A 26,952-nucleotide genomic window follows, 5' to 3' on the forward strand; every position below is an offset into this window, starting at 1 on the left:
TTGTTCTTCGTTCTCTCCCTTTCTGCTAAATTCCTCCTCCTTGTTTTCTAAACATATCCTCCTTGTTCTGTTAAGTGTCTCCCTTGTTCTTTCGTTCCTCCTCTGTGTCTTTCCTCTCTCTCTTTTCGCTTTGAGGTGTTGTTATTCTGAAGAGCCAGACATCCTCTGAATGGCATGCAGCAACTACTTCTTTTCATTCTTCACTCTTGCCTCTATTCCTCTACTTCACCTCCCCTCCCCTTCATCTTGAGCCAGCACTTAAACCATCCAGAGAGTCGAGCGTGAAGAGAAAGCAGGAGATTTAGCCGGAGTGCAGGTCACAGCAAGGAGCGAGAAGAGGATAAAAGACGACGGAACAAAGTGTGTGTGTCTGCAAACAGCTCTACATTTCCGCCACAAACTTAAACGGCTGCCCAGATGCTGATCTTAAAGAGATGCTGAAGCTTTTTGATTTCGAAAACAGAACAAATCGCTAAATTTAAGTTTCCAGAAGTGTTACCAAAGCCAATTTAAAGGGTGTGCGTGTGTGAGGGAGACCATATTGGTGATTTAGGGATTCAACTTGTCAGCTCATAAGCTTCCCTTTGTCCTTTTGGTGAGGATAAACCTGTTCCATCCCTATAATTCACTGCTCCAATAAAAAGACTTACTTTTGCTCCAGTGGCCTTGAGTACCCCTGCTGCCCTTTCTCCAAAAAACTCAACCCCATCAACTAAACTCCCTCCACCTTCCACCCAATCCACCACTTTCCCATTATCCGTTTAGACACTTCAGGGCAACACGAATTGGTTAAACTTATTTCAATATATAATATAATATAATGACAGACTGACTAACTGTGCATTATGACGTTTATTACACAGTTTTTAAAAAGCAAATAAATAAATCTATTTTGGTTATCAGTAAACAAAACCACTTTGGCACAGCGCACTTAGATTGAACTTTTAGTGAAACTAATTTAACTGATTTTAAAATGCTGATTGAAAAATATATTATATAAATATTATATTAATAAAACTTCATGATGCAAGAGACACGAAAAACAGACACAACACATTCAATAATATAATTTATTGCCATTACATCCATCCATACATACATACTGTACATATTTATTTATTTATTCAACACATTCTCACTCCCAACTCGTCACATATTGATGCTTGGTCAGGACCCCTTGGCGTCGCTTTTTGACGCTCAAGGTACCCCTTTAGCGTCATTTTTGGAAGCACAGGGGTATCTTTTTAGCGTCACTTTTCGACTTGCAGGGTCCTCCATTGTTTTCAGTTGTTTGTCTTAATTTAATGGTTTTCAAGCATTTGTAAATATATAAATAATTTTATATAAAGTTATAGTTTCATTGGAGCACCTAACCCCACCCCTACCCTAAACCTACCCACTTCTGAACAATATAAAACAAGGAACAGGCAAATACTAAGTGCAGTCACAAGTATTTATTGCAAAAACTGACCATAAAAAGCAGTATAAAAGCATTACAAACAAGTTGTGCTACATTCCAAGTCTTCTGAAGCCATACGATGTCTTTATGCGAAGAAGAGAGTAAAGGTCTTTGCACACTGAGTCCGAAATTTTCGTCTGTCAAAAAAAAACTCAGATCAGGTTCGATTTTATGCATTTTCGCATCCGTAGCACGTATCTTGATAGGAAAGCATGGGGAATATGAAAAAACGGAAAAACGCATACGAAAATTTTGGACTCAGTGTGCAATGATCTTGAGTTCGAAAATTTCGTATGCGTTTTTCGCTTTTTTCGTATTTGTCATCCTTTCGCTGAAAATGATCCCGCTCCATTAACGAGCTCACATCTCAATCAAAGAAATACTTCCATAGCATGACGCAATCGGTCACGAGACCCGAGCCAATAGCATTTCACAACCAAGGCTGATATAAAGCTTCTTCTGGCACAATTTTTTGAATTTGTGCGCAAAATGCAGCTCACAGGAAGAGCTTTACGGCGGACGGAAATGGCGATCGCGTCTATTCCTCTTAAAAATCAATCGTTTTGCCTCAGAGGACTTGGAATATTAATAATTTTTGAATAAATTATAAGCAATAAAACATTTTGTCAATGTTTTATTGACAAATGCTACGGTTAGGGGAAGGGGTTGGGTTACGTGCTCATAAATGTGTAAATTGTGCAATATAAATAAAACTGTTGTGACTGTTCACATTAAAAAAATCACACCCCAACATATATATAATAATGGCAATATTATTACCTAATATATAATTTAATCATGACGATAAAATTCCCAGTGCCTTTCGCGTCAGCATATTGACGCCAAGGGTTTCTTATTTAAAGCAATGGAGGACCCTACACATCGAAAAATGACTAAAGGGGTACCCTGTGCGTCAAAAAGTGACACCAAAGATCCTGAACAAGCGTCAATATGTGATGAATTGGGAGTGAGAATGTGTTGATTTATTTATTTATTTAAGTAATGTAACTGAGCTATAAATAGTCATATCTGTTAATCTGGATTAGATATCCCAGGATATCTCTATCTCTGTCCACTATTGCACTTCACATCTCTCTCACTCATGTGTGCTTAGACAATAAAAAAAAAATGGTTTTAGCATCAAATCCCTCTGTGGAGTTTTCCATGGTAATCCTTTTGTCTATATGCACAAGACATTGTTGCACTATATCCTGTAATTGTGGGATATCCAATCCCTTGAATGTGATGCCCGGTGTGTTAAATGTGACTCGCTCGAGAACCCTCGTCCTGTCACCCTCACCAGGCTTTTAATGGATTTGTGTATAATGAAAAAACTGCCGATGGATTAAAGCAGAACGTGAGCAGAAAAAGAATCGTCATCTCTGCCATGAGATGAACGGAACTAGACCGTAATCCTGCAAATGGCTGGTGTGTGGGTGTGTGAGAGAGGACGAGAGAATAAATAGGTTAGGGGACAATCTGTGACAAAAGAGACTGAAACATTGCATGCACAGAGATTCTGGCAGTGGTATCTGCTGGAAAGTTTTCACAGACAGAGTTTCCTAATTAATGTTTGTGGGGCAGATGCCCATATAATTCCACCCATAACAACGATAAGGACATATAAATAGTTGTTCACTTCACTCCTTCCAACAGTCCCTCCTCCACCTCAGATCTGTTTTTACTCTCTATACACTATTAAACATTTCCACCCACTTTTGAAAACTGAAGATTAATTGTTCATGCCAAAGTATTTTTTTTTCTATTTCAATTTTGTTTACTGATTAAGAAAATTTGTCAAGTACATTTCTGAAAACTATAGACTAAAGATAGATAGACCAGTGTTGGAAGTAACTCATTACAAGTAAGACAAGTTCTGTAATCAGATTACTTTTTTTCAAGTAACTAATAAAGACTTTATCTGAGTTACTTTGTTAAATAAGTAATGCCAGTTACTTTGTTTTCCAATTTATTGACAGCTCTCCTGTCACCATGTTGGTTGAGAGATATTGGGAGTAAGTGCAGAAGCGTTGTGGGCACTGTGTAAACATGATGCTATACTGTAGTTCTAGACTAAATATGAACATGTATTTACTCTTCTTGCACAAAGACAGGTACAGTATTCCTCAAAAATTCTGCTACGTACTCTACTGTACTGATATGTATTTACATTTCCTATAGCCTGAGGTGTATTTATTTCACTTTTGACATGAAAGGTCTTTTGCATTTGCCAAAAATAGAACTTTTTATATTAAAAACAAACAAGAAAGCCCACCTCAAATGAGAAAATCAAAACAAAATTAATAATGCATTACTGTCCATAAAAAAGTAACTAAGTAATGTAATAAGTTACATTTTAGGGTGTAACACAATACTGTAATGCATTACTATTAAAAGTAACTTTCCCAGATAGATAGATAGATAGATAGATAGATAGATAGATAGATAGATAGATAGATAGATAGATAGATAGATAGATAGATAGATAGATAGATAGATAGATAGATAGAGATTTTATACAGTTATCTATTATAGAGGTTGTACGGATAGAGAGACAAATTCATACAGACAGCCAGACATACATATAGTAAGAAAGACACAAAGACAGACAGACTTTATATACTTTTACATATTTTAGATGTATTGTACAGGTCATAGATCTTTTAAGAATAGTTCAAAAGAATTTGGTTCTTAGATGTCTTTTTCACACTGATGATCACAAACACAGACTCCCTGCTGTTTGAGTGACTGACGAGCACAAGTAGAGAGTTCATCAAAAAGCACTTAGTGTCCACAACACATCCTCTTATCAGTTCCTTTTATCGCTCTCTTCATCTCTTCGGCTCTTTCTTCCTTCCTTCTTTTGTCTCAGAGCCTAACAGAGACAAAGTGGGAGTTCCATGGGGGACTCAGGGATGAGACATATTGTGTGTGTGTGTGTGTGTGTGTGTGTGTGTGTGTGTGTGTGTGTGTGTGTGTGTGAAGGACGGATTGACGGATGGATGAATACTGTTGAAGAGAGACCATTTAGCTGATAGTGATCAGCCAGTTTAACTCAGATCCCCCCCACCCAACTCACCAACCTCCCTCCTTTTCCTCTAGCTCCGCACTCCATCCATCCTTTTGTTCCAGACCGGCATGTCTCTACTTCTCATTGTTGCTGTGATTGAGCCTCAGTAGCTCCCCTATCACCACACACACATTCTCTCTCATCTTGGATCAAATCCTCATCCCTCCCCCTCGAGAGTATTAACCTACCCTGTTCCTCAAAGTAGAATGTCACAGCTGGACTAATCCTTCACATGCAGACCTGAGACATCGAAAACTAGACGTAGCAGTGCTGTCAGTTTACATCCTCTATTGACCACATCCAGTGTTGGGAAGGTTCCTCTGGAAATGTAATAGGTTACAGATTACAAGATACCATGTAATAAGTAGTGTAACCTTTCAATTACTTTATTAAAGTAATGTAACTGATTTCTTTGATTATTAAATTTCTAATGTTTTCAACTGTTAATCATTTTCAAAACATGTAAACCAGGCAGGGTAAACCTTACAGTAGTACTCAACACTGATTACTGTCACACTTTCGAAATCCTTCATCACTTGAATTAAGATTTTTTTAAAGTAGACATTGGATGCAAAATTCACTTTTACATGGTGTTTTCATATACATGTATCTTAGCAGTGTGTGGACACAACCACCCTACAATGATAAAAATCCATTCACTCCTTTTTTTAATCCCCGAAAATCTAAACAGTCTCAATTATCAAGCCATTTTGATTTTCTGAGCAGTATGATGTCATATTGCTCAGGCCCCGCCCTCATCCGCTGAAGTACTGTCCAATATTAGCATATTTTCGCCCTCAGCCAGTTGTACGAAGTCCATCCTTTTCTCCACGCTTCAGCAGCTGTAGCGACAATGTCTTGTAAGCAATGCAGGTGTTATGTCGTTTTGTGATGTAGAAGAACATAAGAATCTTAATTATCTCCCGACGTCAGAGCCACTGAGGACGCTGTGCATTAGTTCTGTTTTTAATGGTAATACGCCACCGAATACACCTAAATTCGTTTATATCTGCACAAATAATTTTACTCCAGACTGCTTTCTGAACGAGGGACAATTCAAGGCAGGTTTTGTTAAGAAGTTCAAACTCAAGGATGGATCAGTACCCATTATTCGTGATCCAGCTGCATCTCCAGAAGACGTAAGTCTGACACTTTATATTTTTTATGATTATTTGCAAATCGCCTTTGCTCTTCCACGGAAGAGAGGGGCGAATGAGCAGAGCTCATTAGCATTCAAAGGGACATGCCCCAAAATGAGTCCTTGTGAACAGAGCAAAGTAAAAAGGGTGTTGTTTTACACGACCACTGAGGAATTTTAACCAAAGTATGTTGCAGACCGTTCATGAAGACCCTAAAGAATCATACCAACTTGTGGAAGATCAATGTCCCCTTTGAGCGCAGCCACCACAATATCTTACTTTGAGGTCTTTATGATTTGTCGATTTCGTATAAATTTGTAAAAATCCTCTATTGACTGCATCTTCCAAACTAATATCAAATTAGAAAGGACTTTATGATTTGTCGATTTCGTATAAATTTGTACAAATCCTCTATTGACTGCAACTTCCAACCTGATCTCAGATTCGTAAGGACTTTACAATTTCTACACATCCTTTATTGATTGTATCTTCCAACCTTAAAATTATTCAACTTCGGCACATAAAAGAGAGGTGTGCTGTTATGTTTCTAAGTGATCTTACAATTATTGCACAGTGGATGATAGAATGGGTGGAAAAAAGAAAGGGCAAAATTGAAAGAATAGATTATACCAGTGACTGTTGAGCACCTTTAGCAACCATTTAGAACACTCAAACAAACACCTTGCATCACGGCAGAAAGTTTTTCAGTGATTTTATCACAGTTAAAGGGGTTTTAGCAATCTGTTACCACATTAAACATAATGAAATCATTGTAAAGCATGGCTTAAAGTTGCTTCTTGCTTTAGTATGACTGCAGTAACCCTAGAATACACCGTTGAACCAATTTCAGGTATGTTGTGACAAAAGATGTGATATAACTTGTAGCCCTTCAGTCAGGAAGCCGCCAGGTGGGATAGCTTAAAACAGGAAATGGACATACCTGCCTAGAGGCCTGGATTCACAGCGTTGTATGTTTCATATCAGATCAACACTTTGTGAAACAAAAGCCATTTTCTTTAAGAACAATCACGTTGTGTTATAGAGACTATATTCAATTCTACCCTGAAGGAGAAACTTTCTCTACGATATCAAAAGATGTCAGTTGCTGAGGTAAGGATAAAACAAATGAAGCGGTTGTTTATTGTACTCACAAGAAGGATTTCAGAAGAGAGAGGGAAAATGAGAATGAAAGAAAGAAAAATAGGTTGAAATGTGAGTCTGAGAAACAAATTCCCTGTATCCTTTCCTTTGTTTGCTTCCTTCTGAGGTCAGAAACCTGAATCCATCAGACAGTCTGGAAAAGGCCATTCTGTAATTTACACTATTAACTGCAATAAACCTGATTTTCACACATGACAGAGTTTTAACCGCTGAATTAAGCTTCTGTACTTCACTCTCTCATCTCTCTTTTCCTTTTCTGTCTCACTTTCTTTCTTTTGGAAGCTAAATGAGCTCAGACTACAGCTATATTATAAAAACTTTAGTGAACTGCCTCACTTTTTAAATATCCATATGCAGAACAACTTGTGCTCCTTACAAGAAATGCTTGGACGATTCAACTCAAAATAAATTCCAATACAGTCTAATACACAAATAGTGCTCCTTAGAAAATATGTATTTTAATCAACAGATCAATATTATAATAAAGTACACTTCTGGCCTCACTGCCTTTTTGGAACTGACTTCACAGTGAAGGGCACCTGCTATAGGCAGCTTTGAAACACTATGGACGTGTTGGTATAAGTACTACAAAATACACCCACAGATCATCACAAAACACTTACTTAGATGTCACTATCACAACAAAGTCACACGGATGACTCACATCAGCCCTATTGTGGCTTCAAACACACCCAAACTGGTGGTTTAAAGTAAAGAAAGCATGTTTAAGTCTCAAAACCAACATCTAACTGCATTCGAGGGAAAGACCTCAAACCATCATGATGTTCATCTGACCTTGTCTCTCAGCTACAGTTTTTTAGTGTGAATGCTCGTAACTGGCATCTATAATTAACTCTCATTTTGAAACCTGGGCAAGCCAAATTAAAGAACCCCATCAAAGTCTCTGAAGCAGCCAGACATGGACCGTTTAGGGCAGTTTGGTCTAGAGAGATCACATATGGTTTGGATATGATATGTGTGTTTGTGTGAGTAAAATATGCCAAAACTTGACAATTATAATTTCAGTTATCATCATATTAGAGAGAGTGCTGCACGAATAAGAAATAAGATAATTATTTGATGCCTTAAAATCTTCTAGAGAAGTTCTTACTTACCGTATCCGGTAAACAGGGCAGGGGCGACGAGGAGATGACACCGTGCCGCAGCAGCTAAAGTCTGTCTACACTGGAGGCCACATACGTCATAAATAGAACGCAGCAGCAGTATTCTGTCGGGGATTTGTCGTGTCGTGCCGCACCGCATCCATAAAAGGTTCCATTGTGATTTGTCGCATCGCGCCGGTGTAGACACGGTGTTAAAACAGCCAATCAGAACATTTCTCTCTTTTCGCGAGCGATGTAGCCAATGAGCGTTAAACTTTGAATTTAATTTATACGTACCTTGTATTTTCATAACGCCATGATGCTTCAGCTCACAGAATGTTTTATGTTTTTCCTCGTGGAACTTGAGGGAAATGTGCCCTCTTGACCTTCTACAATCAAATATCTCCTAATCCATGTTTGATGTTTAACGTAAGCTATTTCTGTCCAATAAGATTTCGAGGGGGGTGGGGTTACGTGTCGCAACTTTTTCTCATCTGTGACGTTGGTTCAAGTAATTTGGTCAGAATTAAATGTTTTGGTTTTTAATACTGTGTAATTAATGCAGTTTATAATTTTATTTTATTTATTTATTTTATTTTTTTGCACAAGTTTTCCCATGAACTACGGAGACCCTAAGAGCTCATGGTGGTGAAAAAAATTCGGGGTGGGAGGAAAAAATATTTTTCAAAACTTTTGCGTTCCCTCGCAAAGCACATCTTTAGAGAGAACGCAAAAGATTTGAAAAAAAATTTTTCCTCCCACCCCGAATTTTTTTCACCCACCCCGAAATCTTTCCACCACCATGAGCTCTAAGGGGCTCCGTAATGAACCATGGTTTAACTACTAATAAAATAAAAACTGTGGTTATGCAAAATGTAAATAAATCCACCAAAAAAAAAAAAAAAACATGCTTACTGCACATTTACTATAATGAAAATTAACCATTGTTAATTTTCAAAAGGGTTGTCACCTCAAAAATCAACTACATGTTTAAAGGTGTCAATATATCTCTAAAGGCCCATTCACACCAAGAAGGATAACCATAAAGATAACGATAAAGATATAGTTGTAAAACTCGTTCTCAATATTAAAGAATAGCAGAGTACACACCACAACTATTATAGAAATGATATCATTGGAATCACTTTCAGAACGATTTTTTTCCAGCTGATGAGCGGCACAATATTGACAGCCAATCATAATCAATCCTGCTATCACAAGCTCGAGAATTTAAAGAGGTACACGAGCAAGCGCTTATAATAAACAGATGTTATCATCCGCTGGTGTGAACGCTAATATCGTTACCTTTATAGCTATTTATCGTTCTTGGTGTGAACGGGCCTTAAAGTGATTAAATATATCACTATGTGTCATCAATATTACACAGATAAATAGAAACTACATTTAACATTTATAATTACAACCATGTGTGATCAATATCAATTAGCTTAGTTATCATCAATATCCACAGTTTGCTCCCAAAATAGCAAACTGGACATTGCGGTTGCATTCATCTCCTTAATGAGTTCACCTGAAACTAATATTTGAAGTACACTATAAAAAATGTATTGTCTTTCATCGCTTGCTGTGTTTGCAGTTAGTTGAGAGAAAATTCAGATAGGAAGAGACATAGAAGAGATCAGATTTATCACAATGCTCCTGGTTAGATCATGATGTAATGAATGCACACAATCATTTGATCTTTGGGACAGTTGTCTGTCAAACAAACACAGCAAAATGCATTCACTTTATTAGTATCAGTTACTGCAGATTGTGTTTTGTTGTACTTTTTCATTCTACAGCATAAACAAGAGAAGATCAATGCTGACAGAAAACTGGCAGTTACAAAAATAAGATGATACAGATATTTGCTGAAGAAAATAAAATTTGATACACAAATAAAATTGTGATGGATGCTCCTTTAAAAGGTCATAGAATCAGAATTTAAAGGTCTGCGACTCAAAGTTTGTTTTCTGCGAGTCTCTTTTAGCGCAGTCTCTAGTTTGTTGTGCATAGTTCCCCTGGGTTTTAATCCAAAACCAAAGTCTCTCTCTGGGTGCCTTCTAAAGGTGCATCAAATGTCCAAAGTGATCCAAAAAGGCTGTCCTGATTCGCTCAGGGTTGAACAGTTCACATCCGCCTCGTCTTTTCAGATGATATCACTCAATGGCTGTTGTGCAGTCCGAGTTATCTGATTGGATGCGATGGCCCTCCTCTGCTTTCTTTTATCCAGTGCCAGGCTCACCTTATATCTGCTGTGAAGAAAAGACCTTGTTAGGCTTTAACAGCACACCTGCTGAACTGACAAAAAAAAAAGAAAAGCTGCATACAATGAAAGTCTATGGGGCAAATGGGCAACGGATGGAAATGGACAAAAATGGATATTATTTTGTTGTAAAGTTTGTCATTTTTTCTACATTATTTGTTCTTAAAGGTCTATAGCGCAAGTGTGCAACTGATGGAAAATTGCCTAAATATTATTATTTTTAAGTTTGTAATTTCTTTCTTTGTTCTTTGTTCTATAGTCATTAATTAAAATATTATTAAAATTACTACATTTATATATAAAAACTTTAAAATATTATTAAACATTATATAAAACTACATATATATATATATATATATATATATATATATATATATATACACACATATACATGCATACATACAGTATAGGTCAAAAGTTTACACCCCCCTTTCAGAATCTGCAAAATGTTAATTATTTTACCATAACAAGAGGAATCGTACAGAATGCATGTTACTGTTTATTTAGTACTGACCTGAATAAGATATTTCACATAAAAGACGTTTACATATAGTCCAGAAAATAGTAGTTGCATTGATAAAAATGACCCTGTTCAAAAGTTTACATCCCCCTTGATGTTCTTACCTGAACGATCCACAGCTGTGTTTTTTTTTTTTTGGTTTGTTTAGTGATAGTTGTTCATGAGTCCCTTGTTTTCCCTTGTCCCTCGGAAAACTGAGGGGCTCATGTGCAACTATTACAGAAGGTTCAATCGCATAATATACTAAATATAATATAAATCATAATACAATAATATAATACTATATATATATATATATATATATATATATATATATAACAAAAAAGCTTGTAATTTGTGTTTTTTTCTTAATTTTTTTTTACTGACTGTTTATTTGACTTTAATAACTATTAAAATATAATTAAGACTTTTACATTTTAATATAAAAGCTTTAGAAATAGTATTACATATTATATAAAGTATTATAAAACTACACAGCATTTTATTTTAATATTAAATAAAAAAATGTGGCACTTACAATGGCGCATATTGAAGTTTGGTCGTTTCTTTGTTCTTCATTTTTCATAATGTTTACTTACAATTATCTTGAATATTTATTAAAATATTTCATATATATATATATATATATATATATATATATATATATATATATATATATATATATATATATATATATATACATATATATACACATATATACATATATATATATATATATATATATAGTGGCCTTGCCAAAGTATTCATACCCCTTCATTTTTTCCCACATTTCATGTTACTGCTTTAAATTTGTAGTTTTTTTTCTACATCAGTCTACACTCCATACATCATATTGACAAAGCAAAAACAGAATTGTCACAACTTTGTAAATTAATTACAAATAAAAAAAACTGAAATAAGTACATTGCATAAGTATTCATACCCTTAACTAAATATTTAGCTAAGGCATCTTTACAGCCTTAAGTCTTTTTTGTTTGATGCAACAAGCTTTGCTCATCAACATTTGGCAATTATCTGCCATTTGTCTCCTCACCTCTTCACCTCCTCTCAAGCTCTGTCAGGTTGGATGGGGGGCAGATGCACATTTTCAGGTTTCTCCAGAAATATTTGATTGGGTTCAGGTCCAGGCTGTGGCTGGGCCACTCAAGGACATTCACAGAGTTGTCTATAAGCCACTCTTGCTTTGTGTTTAGGGTCATTGTCCTGTTGGAAGGAAAACCTTCTGGCCAGTCTGAGGTTCTGAATGCTCTGGACTGGTTTTCATTAAGGCTATCTCAATATTTTGGTGCATTGAGCTTTTCTTCTATTCTGATGAGTCCCTCAGTCCCTGCTGCTAAAAAACAGCCCCACAGCACGAGGCTGCTACCAGCACACTTTACTTTTGGGATGTACTCTGCAGGTGATGAGCAGAGCTGGTTTCCTTTAAACATGATGCTTGGAATTGAGGTTCATCAGACAGATAATATTATTTTTCAGAGTCTGAGGGTCCTTTAGGTGCTTTTTTGCAAATTCTAAGTGTGTTTTCATGTTTCTTCACTGAAGAGAGAATTGAGTCTTGCCACACCGCTATAAAGCCCAGATCGGTGGAGTGTTGCAGTGATGTTTGTCCTTCTGTAGATTTCTCCTATCTCCACATATGATCATGGAGCTCAACTTGAGTGACCATCAGGTTCTTCGTCACCACACTAACCAAAGCCCTTCTTCATCAATTGCTCAGTTTGGACAGGAGGCCAGCTCTAAGAAGAATCCTGGTTGTTTCAAACTTCTTCCATTAAGAGTAACAGAGACTACATGCTTCTGTGACCCTTCAATGAAGCAGAATTTTTTTCTGAACTCTTCCCCAGATGTGTGGCTTGACGCAAACCTGTTTCTGAGCTCTACAGGCAGTTCTTTTGACCCCAGGGCTTGGTTTTTGCTCTGATATGCATTATCAGCTGTTGGACCTTTTATTAAGACGTGTGTGCCTTTCCAAATCATACCCATTCAATGGAATTTGCCACAGGTTACCTTCACTCAAAGTCTAGTAACACCTACAAGCAATATGAATGCTCCTGAGCTAAATTCCAACTGTCCCAGATAAGGGTATGAGTACTTATGCAATGGAATCATTTAAGTTTTTTTAAGTTTAAGTTTCTATTAAGTTTTACTTTTTATAAATTTGCAAAGATGTAAATATTTTATTTTTTTTGCTTTACCATTATAGTGTATGGAGTGTATAATGATGTGGAAAAAAGTAATTTAAAGCAGTTTAACAAAGCAGCAACATAAAACATGAAAAAAATGAAGGGGTATACTTTCGCAAGGCACTGTATATATATATATATATATACACACACACACACACACACATATACACATGTACATATATATATACATATATATATATATATATATATATATATATATATATATATATATTGCTATGGTATCAAGAATCATGTCAGATATTATTGTACCATTATATCTATTCTCCTGACGTTTGACCTATTAAATCCACTTGGCTTTCATCTTACTGGTCATTAGTCTAAATATAGAGTCTGTAAATCTTGCCTGCCGCTTTTGGACAGTTTATCTCATTTTCCATTTCCTTTTCTTTTTTTTAGCCCTCGAACTGGGCTGGCCTTTGAGCGGAGGAGAGCACAGGGAAACGACGGGGCAGGAAAAAAGGGTGGAGAGGGAAAAAATAAAACAAGGTGTGGGAAATCAAATGATTAAAAGTGTACCCGTGTGTATGCGGGACTCTGAGTGATGTTTGGACGTGCAGACGCACTCGAGATGATCCTCCAGCTGCACCTGCACCTCCCGGAGCTTCGGCCTTCTGCGTACGTACTCCACCTTGGCCACCTGAGAGAGAGAGATAGAGAGAAAGAGTGAGTGTGGGAACATCCTGAGCTGCACGCACACACACTCATCACCCTATCAACAGTGTATTTTTCCTCTGCCGTTCCAGAGGTGAGATAAGGCGAGAGCTAAATGTGACTCGTCGGTTTCCTGTAATGCAGATGAGCCGCCTCAAACCTCTCTTTATAAACACACACACACACACCCCTCACATCATACTGACAGACTCCTTCCCTCCCTGCCAACTCAGCTGCCCTGCAGGCCCATTTATACAATACTTTATTCAGGTCTGAACACTCACACACATAGCTGGCGAGATAAACGCAATAGAACACACCCCGCAGCCGTGGCGTTACAGACAGATATTTGCAGCGGTTAACTCAAGGTTAGGGCTATTCGTTAACTAGCTGCGGAAGTCTGGCCTGAAACGCTTTCTGTGTGCTCAGCGGCCCTGAAATCCTCGTTGACATTGTCCTCCCTTTGGCACGTCCTACGCCTCACTCTTGTTACATTTGAATTTGAGAAATGTGAAAAGCTTTACATGCTGAAAATGAGCTGGACAAGTGGCAAACACGGCCACGGCCTAGTGCGAATGAGGATTTACGTACGTCAACAAAAACATGTTTTCATTATAAAGTAAATGTGCTCAGTGAAGGAGAAAGAAGGTAGAAGGTCATAGTTGTGTTTCATTTAACTATCAACTTTCAGATGTTTCACCTATAGGTCCTACAAAAAGGCACAAATGAGACCATTTTTCACATGCAGGAAAGGCACTTTAAAATGAATGGGAATGGCTTGACACAGGTAACTTGGTCTGGGAAGAATTAGATAAGAAACATCTGAGTTCATACTGTAAAGCTGCAGAGTTTAGCATCATGGAAAACTGTGCACAGAAACTTGAGATCTCTTCTTAAACTCTGGAAGAGACACATTACTTGGGTCTTTTTGCAGGAGAAACATCTGAGAAGCAGGAGACCTAAGCTAAATCCACCATTTGCTTTCTATTTTATCTCACTGCTCTCTAGAAGAAACAACTGAGATAGTTTTGTCAGTTATTTGTGATTTGTATCAAAATCGAGGGGCAAAAACCTAGGGAACTGCCTACCTAGACTGAACTTTTGGGCATCTTTTTTTGGCATGTGGCATATATATATATATGCACACACACACATTTGTGTGTGTATGTTTGAAAAGCATTTAATTATGACAATTGAAAGCATTTAAAATATGAATTTTAATTTTAAATCTTTACAATTTAATTATTTTTTAAAAATATTTTGTTTATTATTTTTATTTAAAACAATCTATACATTTTATATAAATATAAAAATAATATATAAATATAATATATAAAAAGTATATATATACAAAATAAATATTTTACATGTACTCTTAATAAAAAAAATGTGTAAAAATTAAAGTGTGAAATTATTTAACATAATTACATAAATAGTTGTATTTAATAGTTAATATTTTATATTATACACACACATATATTAATATAAAATGTATAGCATGTGTATATATATGTATATATAAAATGTTTATATAAAAGTGAATATAAAAACGTTAGATATTATTTTATATTTATATATACCCTTTGTAAAAAAAAAAAGTAAAATTATTTAACATAATTACTATTGATAATAATAATAATTGTGTCAAACATTTGTGTCTATAAAATAACTATGTATATATTATGTATATATAGATATGTTATATAATATTTTATAATAATCTATATATAAATTCTTAGTTATATATTAAAAGTGCTATATTTATTAGTCATAAAAAATATTTTAAAATGTAAATTTGTTAAATGATTTTTTTTAAATACATATTATATTTTGTATTTTTAAAATATTTAAAACAATTATCATTAATTAATAACTTAACTTATATTATGCCATGTATTATAAGTATTATAAAATATATTATAGTAGTATTATAAAGTATTATAAAAATTAAATAAAAATTATTTAAAATATTATAATTTAATATTGTCAGTATTTCAAATATCATTTGTAAATACTGTATATCCAAAATAGAAAATGCTTGACAGCAAACAACAAAACATATATTTACACAAACAATTAAAATTTTACAGGTAAAGATGTGTGTGTTGTCACCTTCACGGTCCTGTGGTGCTTTTTGGACGGGTGGCAGCGCATGTTGCTGGTGTTGCAGCAGCCCGAGCATCGTCTCACCTCCACACACGGAGGCCAGATCAGGAAGTTGGCGGCCGTGGGATCGACCTGACTACGTGGGATCTCGTAGATCACTGTGCGAGTCTTACAGACGGCGGGCACTGCCTCCTCTAAACACACAACGAACCCATAAACACAGAATAATCACGAGAGCTTTACAACATGTATGTGAATACTGGTATGGGCTTTTTTACCAATGCTTCTCTTGCGTCTGGAGTGAGAGTTCTTGAGGTGTCTGCTGTCATACAGATGCTCCTTATGGTGGCCTCCTTTAACATCCTCCAGCACCTCATTCTCTGCACCGAAATAATGAAGCAAAAAAGTCAACAGTGTAACATCTTTTGGCTTGTAGAACAAGCTAACATCCCTCCCTCACTATTGTCAAGAAAGAGCGCCCTTGAACCTCTTTGTGAATGTAATTGAAAAAAAAATCAAGAAAACCCGGTCTGATTACTACTGTAAGTAAAGAATACAGGTGTCTGCCAACCTGCCAGCACACTTCATTCGAAAAACGTCCTTCATTACACACAGATCACAAAGAAAATATATGCACCGCCGGAGGACACACAGAGAAAACCCAGACTCAACAATAAAATGTTCGGAAAGGATTGCGTCATTGAAATGCTTTAAGGACAGCAGGATTGTTAGTCTGACCAAAGTGTGCAGTATTTAATCATGCTGTTCCACTGAGCCATTCAGCGGGACGACGGGGGACAGAGATGCCCCTGTTGTTGCCCCCGGAAACCAGCCCAATGGAGGAGGAGGGTGGTTTTAATTCAGGGGTTGAGCACCGTGGCCGACCGACCCGCTCGTCTTTTCACACAGTCGTTAGCGGAGCGACAGACCTCACAAACGCAAACACTACTTGAGCTTCAGCCTCTTTTCTCTCCCAAACACACACTCGCATGCAGAGACGCACACAAACTGAGGAATTCGACATGAATAATACATTACAGCAGCGCTGGCATTCAGCCGCACTCAACTCATAAAGGCGGCATGACAACAGTATAATGGAGAGAGTCTCTTGACCTCCCTCAGGCACCAGCCACACAGACGCAGCTGTTTGCATTTCAATTACAGCGCGTATGGGCCAAATCGAATTTGAGACTCATATCGTTATGGCTGCAGCATTTCCTCATTAGATGCGCTGGAAGTTTATATTTGAAGCACTGAGGAGATTTTAACCCTTTCGGTTGGGTCGGTAAATTGATGCTAATTCTTTGCCATCAAGAGTTTCCAATCAGGGTCAAGTGAACTGAAATCGAAACCAGCCAAATCGTACTGGGCTGCCTGCCTTATATATGATTCGTGGGGTGTGAAAAACGACACATTTTGTTGCGCAAACAACTAGTCAATTTTAAAAATATGTAGTTTTGCATATGTAGTTGCGCATCTTTCCAGTGTAAAGGCAGCTAGAGATGATGAATTATGATTGAGAATGCAAATAGATGCAAGAAATAGGACCAATAGCAATGCAGTATGCAAATATTGCAATGACATCATCACTGTCGTTAGATTTTGAATAACAAACATTCTATAAAAAGTTTTTTTTAGAACCCTGAATTCTAAATTTTAATTTATTTGTTTTCATTTTTTGGTACACAAAACAAACAAACAAAAATGCTTACATTTCTAAGTCTGAATGAATTATCGCTCAATAAACACTTCACGATTGGACTACATTTTAATAAACGAGACTACCCCTTTCAAAAAAATTGAATGATATAGTTTACTGGGTATTTGCATTTTCAGGGTCTAAAGGCCCGTTCACACCAAGGACGATTACTATAAAGATAACGATAAAGATATAGCTTTAAAAATCGTTCTCAATATTAAAGAACAGCAGAGTCCACACCACAGCTTTAACGATAAAGGCACAGAGAAACGATATCGTTGGAATCACTTTCAGAACGATTTTTTCCAGCTGTCGAACGATACAGACATTGCCACTCAATCAGAATCCATCCTGTTATCACAATTTAAAGCATCAGATGAGCCTGCGCGTAGAATAAACAGACGATATTGTCCGCTGGTGTGGATGCTAATATCTTTATAGTTATCGTTCTTGGTGTGAACGGGGCTTTAGACTGATGCTGACATTGACGTATTTGATTTGGTGCCGCCAACACATGACATCATTTACCAAGTTCAAATACTCCAGTGGCACCACGGGTGCAGGAATGGCACTGCGGTCTCTAGGCAACAAGTGCTGAGGCGTTCGCTTTAAACTCGATTAAATGTCGAGGTCCATGAACTTTGAATGCAGTGAAAGATTGAGTGAGTCTCCTCTGAAAGGACATTTCCCAGAGTCTTGATCTCCTAACATCGTGTCTCAACGCTTTGGTGACTTGACACGTTTCACTCGTGAACAAATCAATGTCTTGTGGTAGTTGCAGTCCTTATTTAGCAACGTGTTAGTGAGTGAGTGTTAACAAATCAGTTGAGTGAATGTTTCAATGAGTCACTCTCAAAATAAACTTCTTGCCACCTATTCCATTAAGATGTAACCTGCACAAAGGGCCAATAAGCAAAACCGTGAACGAATCTAAACAAATCTTTTTCCATTTGAAAAGACTCAAAAGATTCAAATCAGTGATATGAATCAACACCAGCTGCCACTGCCTTTTAAGTTTAGGATATACAACTTACTCAACCTACTAGCTCGTCTTATCAAATAATAAGAAAAACAGTGAGACTTTACCTAAGTAGTCAATCTCCAGGATCCTCTGGAGGTCGCTGATGCTGCGGATCTCACTGTTAGAGAGTCTCTCAATCAGCTCTTGTGGGATTGGCGCTTCCTGTGAAAAAAATGTAATAAAAAAAATACATCAAATTCCCAAAGTTTGTTGCAGCTTGTCATAATATTTCATCACTGTTTCTTTAAAATATTGATAAAGCTGTTTTAAAAAAAAACTTTATATAATTTTATAAAAATAACCAAGAAAACAGAGAAGTCCTATTTATACCCTCGTGTGTCAAGCATTAGGTTTAAACATATCTCATATTTTCATCTCTTTGAAAACTCAAAATGCATTAATGCACAAACAATTCATTAAAAACATTGTGACTGATTAAGTGCACACAGTGTGTTGAAAGTCCAGTGAACTTGATGGTTGCACCACTTGACACATGTGCAGAAAACTTTCTTTTTTTCAATTGTAACCAACATGAGTGCAGATATTACATTTCCACGTGTTTAAACTATTTCAGATTATTTTATTTTTTTTATCTATGGGTTAAAAATAGATTTTAGAACGTCCATCATCTTTGACATTCTCGTTTCTCACATAAAATAAATTGAAATACGATTTTATATCCATTTAAGTTATAATGAAGAACTGCTTAGTGACAGGCCTTACTATAAACGCTCTCTCTTTCTATTTATACAAGGAATCTCTCTCTTAAGGAGAAATCATCGCGTTCTTCTTCTTCTGTCCTGAGTGCATGTGTGTTTAGATGTTGACCGTACCTCAGCGGCTGCTGAAAGCAGAGAGAAGCAGCAGAAGAGAGAGTGGATCAGCGTGGCTCTCATCTCCACTGTGGTCCAAATGTGTCCCAGCGCAGGCGAAACCTTCCCGACCGGAGCCGCAAAGATGCTCCAACCGGCGTGGAGCCAGGGAACATGCCTTTCCACAGACAAATCTCTCAAATGATAAACTCTTCACAAGTCCGACAAGTTCACAAACCGAGCACTAAAATCTTTATGAAAGCAAACGAACTCCTTTTAATAAGCTCTTGTCGCTTTTCATCCACTAAATTAACTCAAACCCACAAATCAGTGAGCGAAGTCATTTCACAGAAAAAAGTGAATGAAGCGATCCTTTCACCGCATTAGAATTATATATATATAAAAAATAATTCAAATAAATCTAAATCCAAATGTACTCCTAGGCTCAGAATCGTTGTACAGAGTCCACATTTATCCAAAGTAGTCCCTTTTTTTTGCACCGTCTGTGTCCTCACATAAAAGTGGTTTGGTTCAAACTTGCGTGGAAAGGATCTGACAGTGAATGAACTGCAGCTTCTCTCATCTCCTCATCTTAAACTCAACGAGGCGCGCGCCCCCTTTCAAGTCACCGCGTCAGTGAATGTGAAAACTGCAGTAGTGCGGATTTGATTCATCTCAGTAACTCGAATCTTAAAAAAATGATTCATTCAGTGACCCTTTCTGCGGGTTACGTCAGTAGGTGACGAAGCGACATCAGTCACTCGAGTAATTCGCTAAAAACACATTTGTTCAGAAATGATCCACCACTAGAAATAGGAATGTTTCGCTTGGCTAAACCTATGAAGACAGAAATGATTTCCACTTCGCTCTACATTTCCTCAAGATTTGATAAGTGAGGACGTGACATATTCCACACAAAAAAGTGCGTCGCGTGTATTAAAATAACGAATATATTTTGTTTTATATTCCGACTCTGGAGGTGATACCAGAAAAAAAAAAAAATAGAATCCTGGCCAAAACACAATAGAAAATGTAATGGATTTAAGGTTATAATGGGACTTGTATTGGTTTGAACTAATGGTGCCTACTGGTATGTGATGGATTCTATTGGTGGGATGTTAAATCATATTGGGAAAATGTTTAAAACACACTACAAAAAGGAATTTTGTAATGGTTTTACTTGAAAAGCTAATGGTTCATAATGGTATTTCAATGGAAACCATTGGAATTTCTGTGATGGTTTCTATTGGGCTTCTATTGTTTTTGTTTTTTTTTAGCAGGGTACACGTACGAAAAAATAACCATGGTTTTACTACAAATAAAACCATATGGTTACTGTAGTTAAATAATGGTAACCACAAATTAAATGGTTTTGCTAGACTAACCGTTTGTAGTAAAAATGTGGTTATACAAATGGTAATCAATACACCAAAAACAAAATGGTTACTACACTTTTACTACAATAAAACCATGGTTAATTTTCTTAAGGGATAGCAAGGTGTTTTCCTCAGAGCTAGTATAAAGTTAATAGTTAACAATACGTTCAGATTCAGACGGTGTTTACATTAGCCATGTTCTGTCAGACTAATGTCTAACCGGAGAAATAGGGGTGAGTGAGTTTCAGGGTCTGCTGAAGCCAGTGTTCTCCTCAGTTTTAGATGGGTGAATCCTTAATTAGCCCCACTGAGACAGGAAGCATCACAGACTGACAACTATTGAGGAGAAAAGATTGGAAAGAAAGCAACACTGAATAGACTACAAGAAAAAAAGGAGAAGGTGAAAACAGCAGACTGCAGGAGGTGAGCACATTGTCCTAGAGTTGAAACAATAGCTGATAAGATAGACATGGCACACACACTACTACTTTCCAAATTGGGTTTGGTGCGATTTGGTGAGGTAAAAGTGAATAAAAGAATTCTCTGGAAACTTTCCATCCATTCCGCACATACCAAAGACAGTGCATTCTGGTTGTACATGTTCTTGTTTCATTTCATATAAGTGTGTGTGTGTGTGACAAGCATGAGTTGCATTCCTGACCCTGGCTTTAGCCGTAAGATGGAGAGGAATGTGTGAGGACCCACGCACACACACCAAAGCTTCAGCAGGTGAAGAATCTGGAAATCCAGAGTCTATATAATTCATGACTGACATCTCAATGAAGACAGAGGGGGGAAGGGGTATGAGGTCAGATGAGCTGAACTGAAAGGGCTGATACAGAAAGAAGTTTTGATATGAATGGCTATCAAGTGACGGTTTGATATGGAGGAAAAAGGAAAAGCAAATGAGGGGACATTTTTTATGGCTGTGGTAAAAATAGGCAGAGAAAGAAGGAACTATGTGAGTTGAAGTCCCCTGAGACGCCGCCTTGCCAAAGAGAATGAGTCACGGCGCAACCACATCTACCAGTAATGTGTGTGTGGGAAACCTCCATGGAGCACAGAGTAGCATACTTGTACCTTTTCTGTAAGACGGACACACTTGGACATATGGATACCCACACATACCTCGAGCACCGGTGGTCCATGCCAAGCTGGGATTCCTGCCAAAACCAAAAACCTTTGCTCTCCTTCCCATCCATCCAAGCATGAGAATAATAAGTTGAACTTCTATCGTGTACAAACACTGCACGCTTGCTGGTCAAGCTCTTGACTTGAGGGACTTTTAAGGAATAGTTCGGAAATGAAAATTCTGTCGTCATTTATTCACTCTGATGTCATTCCAAACCTGAATTTGTTTCTTCTGTGGAATGCAAAAGGAGAATTTAATCAAAGCAATTTATAGTTTTAAGTGTTATACTTTATGTAAATTTAGAATAATAACATATAGAAAAACTTTTGTCTACCAAATAGAAGTGAGTACCTCCCAACTATAAAGTATGTGGAAAAAAATACACTAAAAGAGTAGATTGTCTGAATTGATAGTATTCAAAAAACACTAGGCAGAAAGTACCTGGATGACCTACCGGTGTATGCAATGGACACTTTACTATCCCATGAAACCACAGGAGAAGATTTATGAATGGCAGTGAGGCTCGTAGGTCATGTGATAGAAACAATATCACAAATGTAGTACATACAAATTTCATTCATACCAACCATATTCAGATTCATTATATTTTGAATAAAAAGGTTAACATTTTGAAATTTGATGGTTACACCACTTGACATTTTTATTTCAAAATATTTGAAAAAATTATTGTAGAAAATGTTTTAAAAATTAACAACAACATCAAAAACTATTGCACTACAAGTTTTCTGATACAAGCCAATTTTAGACAATATGATTTTGTATAGAGCCCCACTTATTAATTTATGGCCACATTTTAGTTAACTGTGGCAACGATTTAATTTATTCCCACAACTTTGGAGAATAAATTGTTCCCTCATTTTAGGTATATTGTGGCCATGTTCTAATTAATTCCCATGATTTATCTAAAACGGGAACAAATTAATAAACCATGGCAATGAATTTTTAATTTATGGCCACAATAATTTTTCAACCTGATTTCACTGGAAAAAAAATTGTATGAATTTGCACAATGTGAATTGTACGAAAACATACATTTATAGAATAGTCAAGTCACCTTTATTTACATAGCGCTTTTACCAATACAGATTGTGTTAAAGCAGCTTTACAGTATCAAATAGGAAAATAGTGTGTCGGTAATGAAAAAGGACAATAGTAAACACTAAATTTTCAGTTAAAGGCAGTTCATCATTTAATTCAGTGATGTCATCATCCAGCTCAGTTCAGTTCTAATAGTATTTGTGCAATAAACGATATCACAAGAAATTAAGTGTCCCCAAGTAAGCAAGCCAGAGGCAACAACAGCAAAGAACCAAAACTCCATCAGTGACAGAATGGAGAAAAAAACCTTAGGAAAAAGCAAGCTCAGTCAGGGGTCCAGTTCTCCTCTGGCCAGACGAACCAGCAGTTTGTGCTGAGGACTCATCTGGTTCCTGAGGTCTTGTCCCGATAGCCGTCTGGGTGACAAGGTCTTCACTGGGGCTCATCTATTTTTCCTGATCTCCGCTGACATTCAGGGCTGTAGAGGTCGTCTCTAGGTGATGATCCACCATCTGATCTGGATCCAGACTGGATTCGGGTGACTGCAGTGACCATCTGATCTGGATCCAGACTGGATTCGGGTGACTGCAGTGACCATCTGATCTGGATCCAGACTGGATCGGGTGGCTACGGTGATCTCGGAAAAAGAAAGAAAAAGAGGCGTCCTCGGCAGTTCAGACTTCGCAAGTTCGACTCGGGAGTGCAAACTCCCGAGGACGGGAGGACACAAGTCGGGTAATTCTGCAAATGGAACAGCAGTGTACTTGATAACGTCAGTCAGCATGCCCAAGTTATCTACACTGCATTACAATACGACAATATACAATATCAAACACCACCGCCTCTTTTTGTTTTCATGTAAACATATTAATAGCCCCAAAATGTGATCCATGCAACGCCTACACGCATTACAATAAAACGAAATTATATCAAACACTTTCGTAAAAGTGTTTTCGTCAAAAGCCTTTTCGTTTTCTTCAAAATATAAAACACAACCCTCTTTTCATTTTCATTTTAAAAATATAAAACATTAATATGTGGTTTAGGTAATATGTGCACATATGCTTATCTTCACTGTATGTATAATAAAATGAACAACGCTGCCTTTTTTTGTTAAATGTCTGTTTTAATGAACAATATAATAGCCATTATAAAAGTAAAAGATACTTATGTAATAGGAAATAAAGACAAAAGCAAGTAATTGTCAAATGTATGTAATGTTAACAAAGTCAACGCATTACGATTAATAAATAAATAATTTATGAAACATAAATTTGTGTTTAGCCAAAGCGATATGACCTGGAAGAAATAATAGATTCATGAGACCAAACACTGCCTGTTAGATTTACCCAAAACGAATTTAACCTCATGTTTAACCACTACAGAGACATCAGAGCCAGCGGCAAATGTCAGAAGGACTAGCCGCGGTGAGGCTGCTCTCGGCGGATACATGAGCACTGAGCGCCCGGTGATCGCGTGGAGCTCACGTCTCCGAAAAACTGTACTTGGCTCGATGTGAACTTTGAATTGGAACAGTACTTGGGTGATGACTGATGACATTTCACAAGTCCTCAAGAACACAAGTACAGACAAGAACACATATTGAGAAATGGCCAGACTAATATTAGCATAGATGCCATTCTTCTTACGATGTAACAAGTACATTGTGTGTTATGAGAAGTGTTCCCGGTTCCGGTTGACCTAATTAATGCACCAAAACAATCCTTTAACGGATTTGAATAATAGAAGCCAGGTTAAAGAGATGGGTTTTTAATCTAGATTTAAACTGACAGAGTCTGTCTACCTCCCAAACAGTGTTAGGCCAGAGTTTGGCCGCTAAATAGTAAAAGGATCTGCCGCCCACAGTTAATTTTGATATTCTAGGTATTATGAAATGGCCAGAGTTTTGAGAATGCAGTGGACGTGGAGGACTATAATGCGATAAGAGCTCGCTCAAGTATTGAGGTGCTAAACCATTCAGGGCTTTATAAGTAATTAGCAAGATTTTAAAATCTATACGAAGTTTAATAGGGAGCCAGTGCAGTGTTGACAGAACCGGGCTAATGTGGTCATACTTCCTGGTTCTAGTAAGAACTCTTGTTGTCAAAGTTAACGAGATATTAGGTTGCTTCTCTAATTTTACATGCAAGTATAGTCGAAATCACAGCACAGTTATTGTCATTACTTATGTGTATTTGATTTCATCAGACGACGGCTCGATTATCAGGAGTTTTGTGCAGATTAACATCTTGGAAGGAAGAGCTGGTTATGTAGTCTTAAGGTGAAAGTATACTTCAGCCATCCGTGTCCACGGACTATAATGGGTCGCGTTTCAGTCACTATTTTATATCCATTCCATTGTCTGACAACAGAAACAGTTAAATTTATCAATGAAAACAGTTTTATTGAGAATTTAGCTGCATCAAAATACAGTATGTGGGCACAGAGTGGCAAACAATTCGAATAATAAATGTAGGCTTACATTTTGCATGTTTAGAAGAAGTGAGTTGCCCTGTCGTGCAAAAATGTAAACAGGTTTGTGTAAGTAAATTGCTCAGTGCAAAGAAAGAGAAGTAATGGGAACCTGGAATTTCTTTTTTCATGTGTCTATTAGTTCTTTGAAAAACATCTATGATCTTTGAAACATGTCTAATCTTCATGCTCTATGTTGACTATGGTTTCAATAATAATAAACATACATTTGCATAAAGCATCCATATTTGTACATGCCCATGTAGATTAGTGTACTAAAAACTTTAAAAGTATTAATTTAAGGTACATTTAGAACAAATAAAAATGTGCGATTAAGTTGCGATTAATCACGAGTTAATTCACAATCATGCGATTAATCGCGATTAAGTATTTTAATCGATTGACAGCCCTGTATTTGGACGACATTACGCAAATATTTCCACATCGTGGCGTAGACGTGGGTTTGAGACTTTAGTCTTTGCAACTTTAGAGATCTCATCTATGCACGAACAGCTTGTAACACTCCAAAGAGGAAGGAAAACTGGAAATCGCATCATATGACCCCTTTAAAGGGGTCCTATTATGCTTTTTCACTTTTTGAATTTTAGTCAGTGTGTAGTGTGTATGTTTGGGCATCTACAAAGTTACAAATCTCAAAGTCCACTCCAAAGGGAGATATTTAGTTTTTTAAAAATCCTTTTTCAAGAACTACAACGAATGGCTCGTTTGGACTACAAAGTTGTTTTCCTGTATTTGTGATATCACAAAGTGACCCATTAGAATATCATTAATATAAATCCCGCCTACGGAAATTGAAATGGTTGGGAGGTGGGGAGAATGCATGGTTGAGCACTGCACGTTTCAAAATCGAAACCCAGTGCTAGTGTTTTTATATCACTGTATTTCTGAAGGAAACCAACTGTCTTCAGAAAATTATGGATGTCATTTTCATTTCATCTTGCATGTAATGTCTGATAAAGCAGTGTTTGTGAGAGGAGTACTGCTTTGTGTACAACGTTACCGGGGAAACCTAGATCTCTCCCACTCCAACAGCTACTCCTGCTGGCAGAGAATGAATCTGCATATATGCCGCCACAAATAGTGTAAATCTGTGGGACTATTGTATAAATAAATTCAACTGTATAACAGTTGCAGTTCCACTGCTATGCATGTAATGGTAGAATTAAAGAACAATAAACATAATACATCTTACCATTGCACTTATCTGTACACAGTAAATGCAGTTATTTTTAAGCTGTTGTTGACATTCAATCTAAAATGTGATTAAGCCAAAAAAAACAACAACAATAAAGTTACCAATTTAATATGTCTTGCAATATCTGTGCGTCCAAAGGTTCTGCGCGATCCTCTTGTTCAATATTCTCAGGGTCTGAATTGATATAGCAATATTGATGAACTTGCTGCTTTGGCAAGGGGCGGAGCAATACTGAAGCAACGTCTGTTCGCCAATCACAACGCACTGGGACAGCTAACCAATCACAACACATTTTGTTTTTCGGAAGGCGGGCCTTCATCAAAACCAGAACTAATCGAGCCATTTGTGCCAGGCTGGGGAGAGAGGTATTGTAATAATGTCAATTATGTTCAAAAGAATGCGATTTTCGAATCACCAAGCATGAGAGCATGTTCTAGTACACCCCAAAACAAAATCAAGACTTTGTAAAAGAGCATAATAGGA

General features: G+C 37.0%; 1 protein-coding gene across 1 annotated transcript; it reads right to left on the reverse strand.

Annotated features, from left to right (window-relative positions):
* Positions 1–9,563: 9,563 nt before the first annotated feature.
* Positions 9,564–19,873, reverse strand: pdgfaa (platelet-derived growth factor alpha polypeptide a). Its single transcript, XM_079412935.1, has 6 exons — positions 19,236–19,873; positions 18,468–18,564; positions 15,961–16,062; positions 15,689–15,876; positions 13,442–13,562; positions 9,564–10,187 (listed from the first exon to the last, which is right to left on the reverse strand). Exons 1-6 carry the CDS (start codon positions 19,296–19,298, stop codon positions 10,174–10,176), a joined length of 585 nt encoding a protein of 194 aa, XP_079269061.1. The 5' UTR covers positions 19,299–19,873; the 3' UTR covers positions 9,564–10,173.
* Between the last annotated feature and the right edge of the window lie 7,079 nt (positions 19,874–26,952).

The sequence above is a fragment of the Barbus barbus genome, assembly GCF_936440315.1.
Source record: "Barbus barbus genome assembly, chromosome: 49".
Lineage (NCBI taxonomy): Eukaryota > Metazoa > Chordata > Actinopteri > Cypriniformes > Cyprinidae > Barbus > Barbus barbus.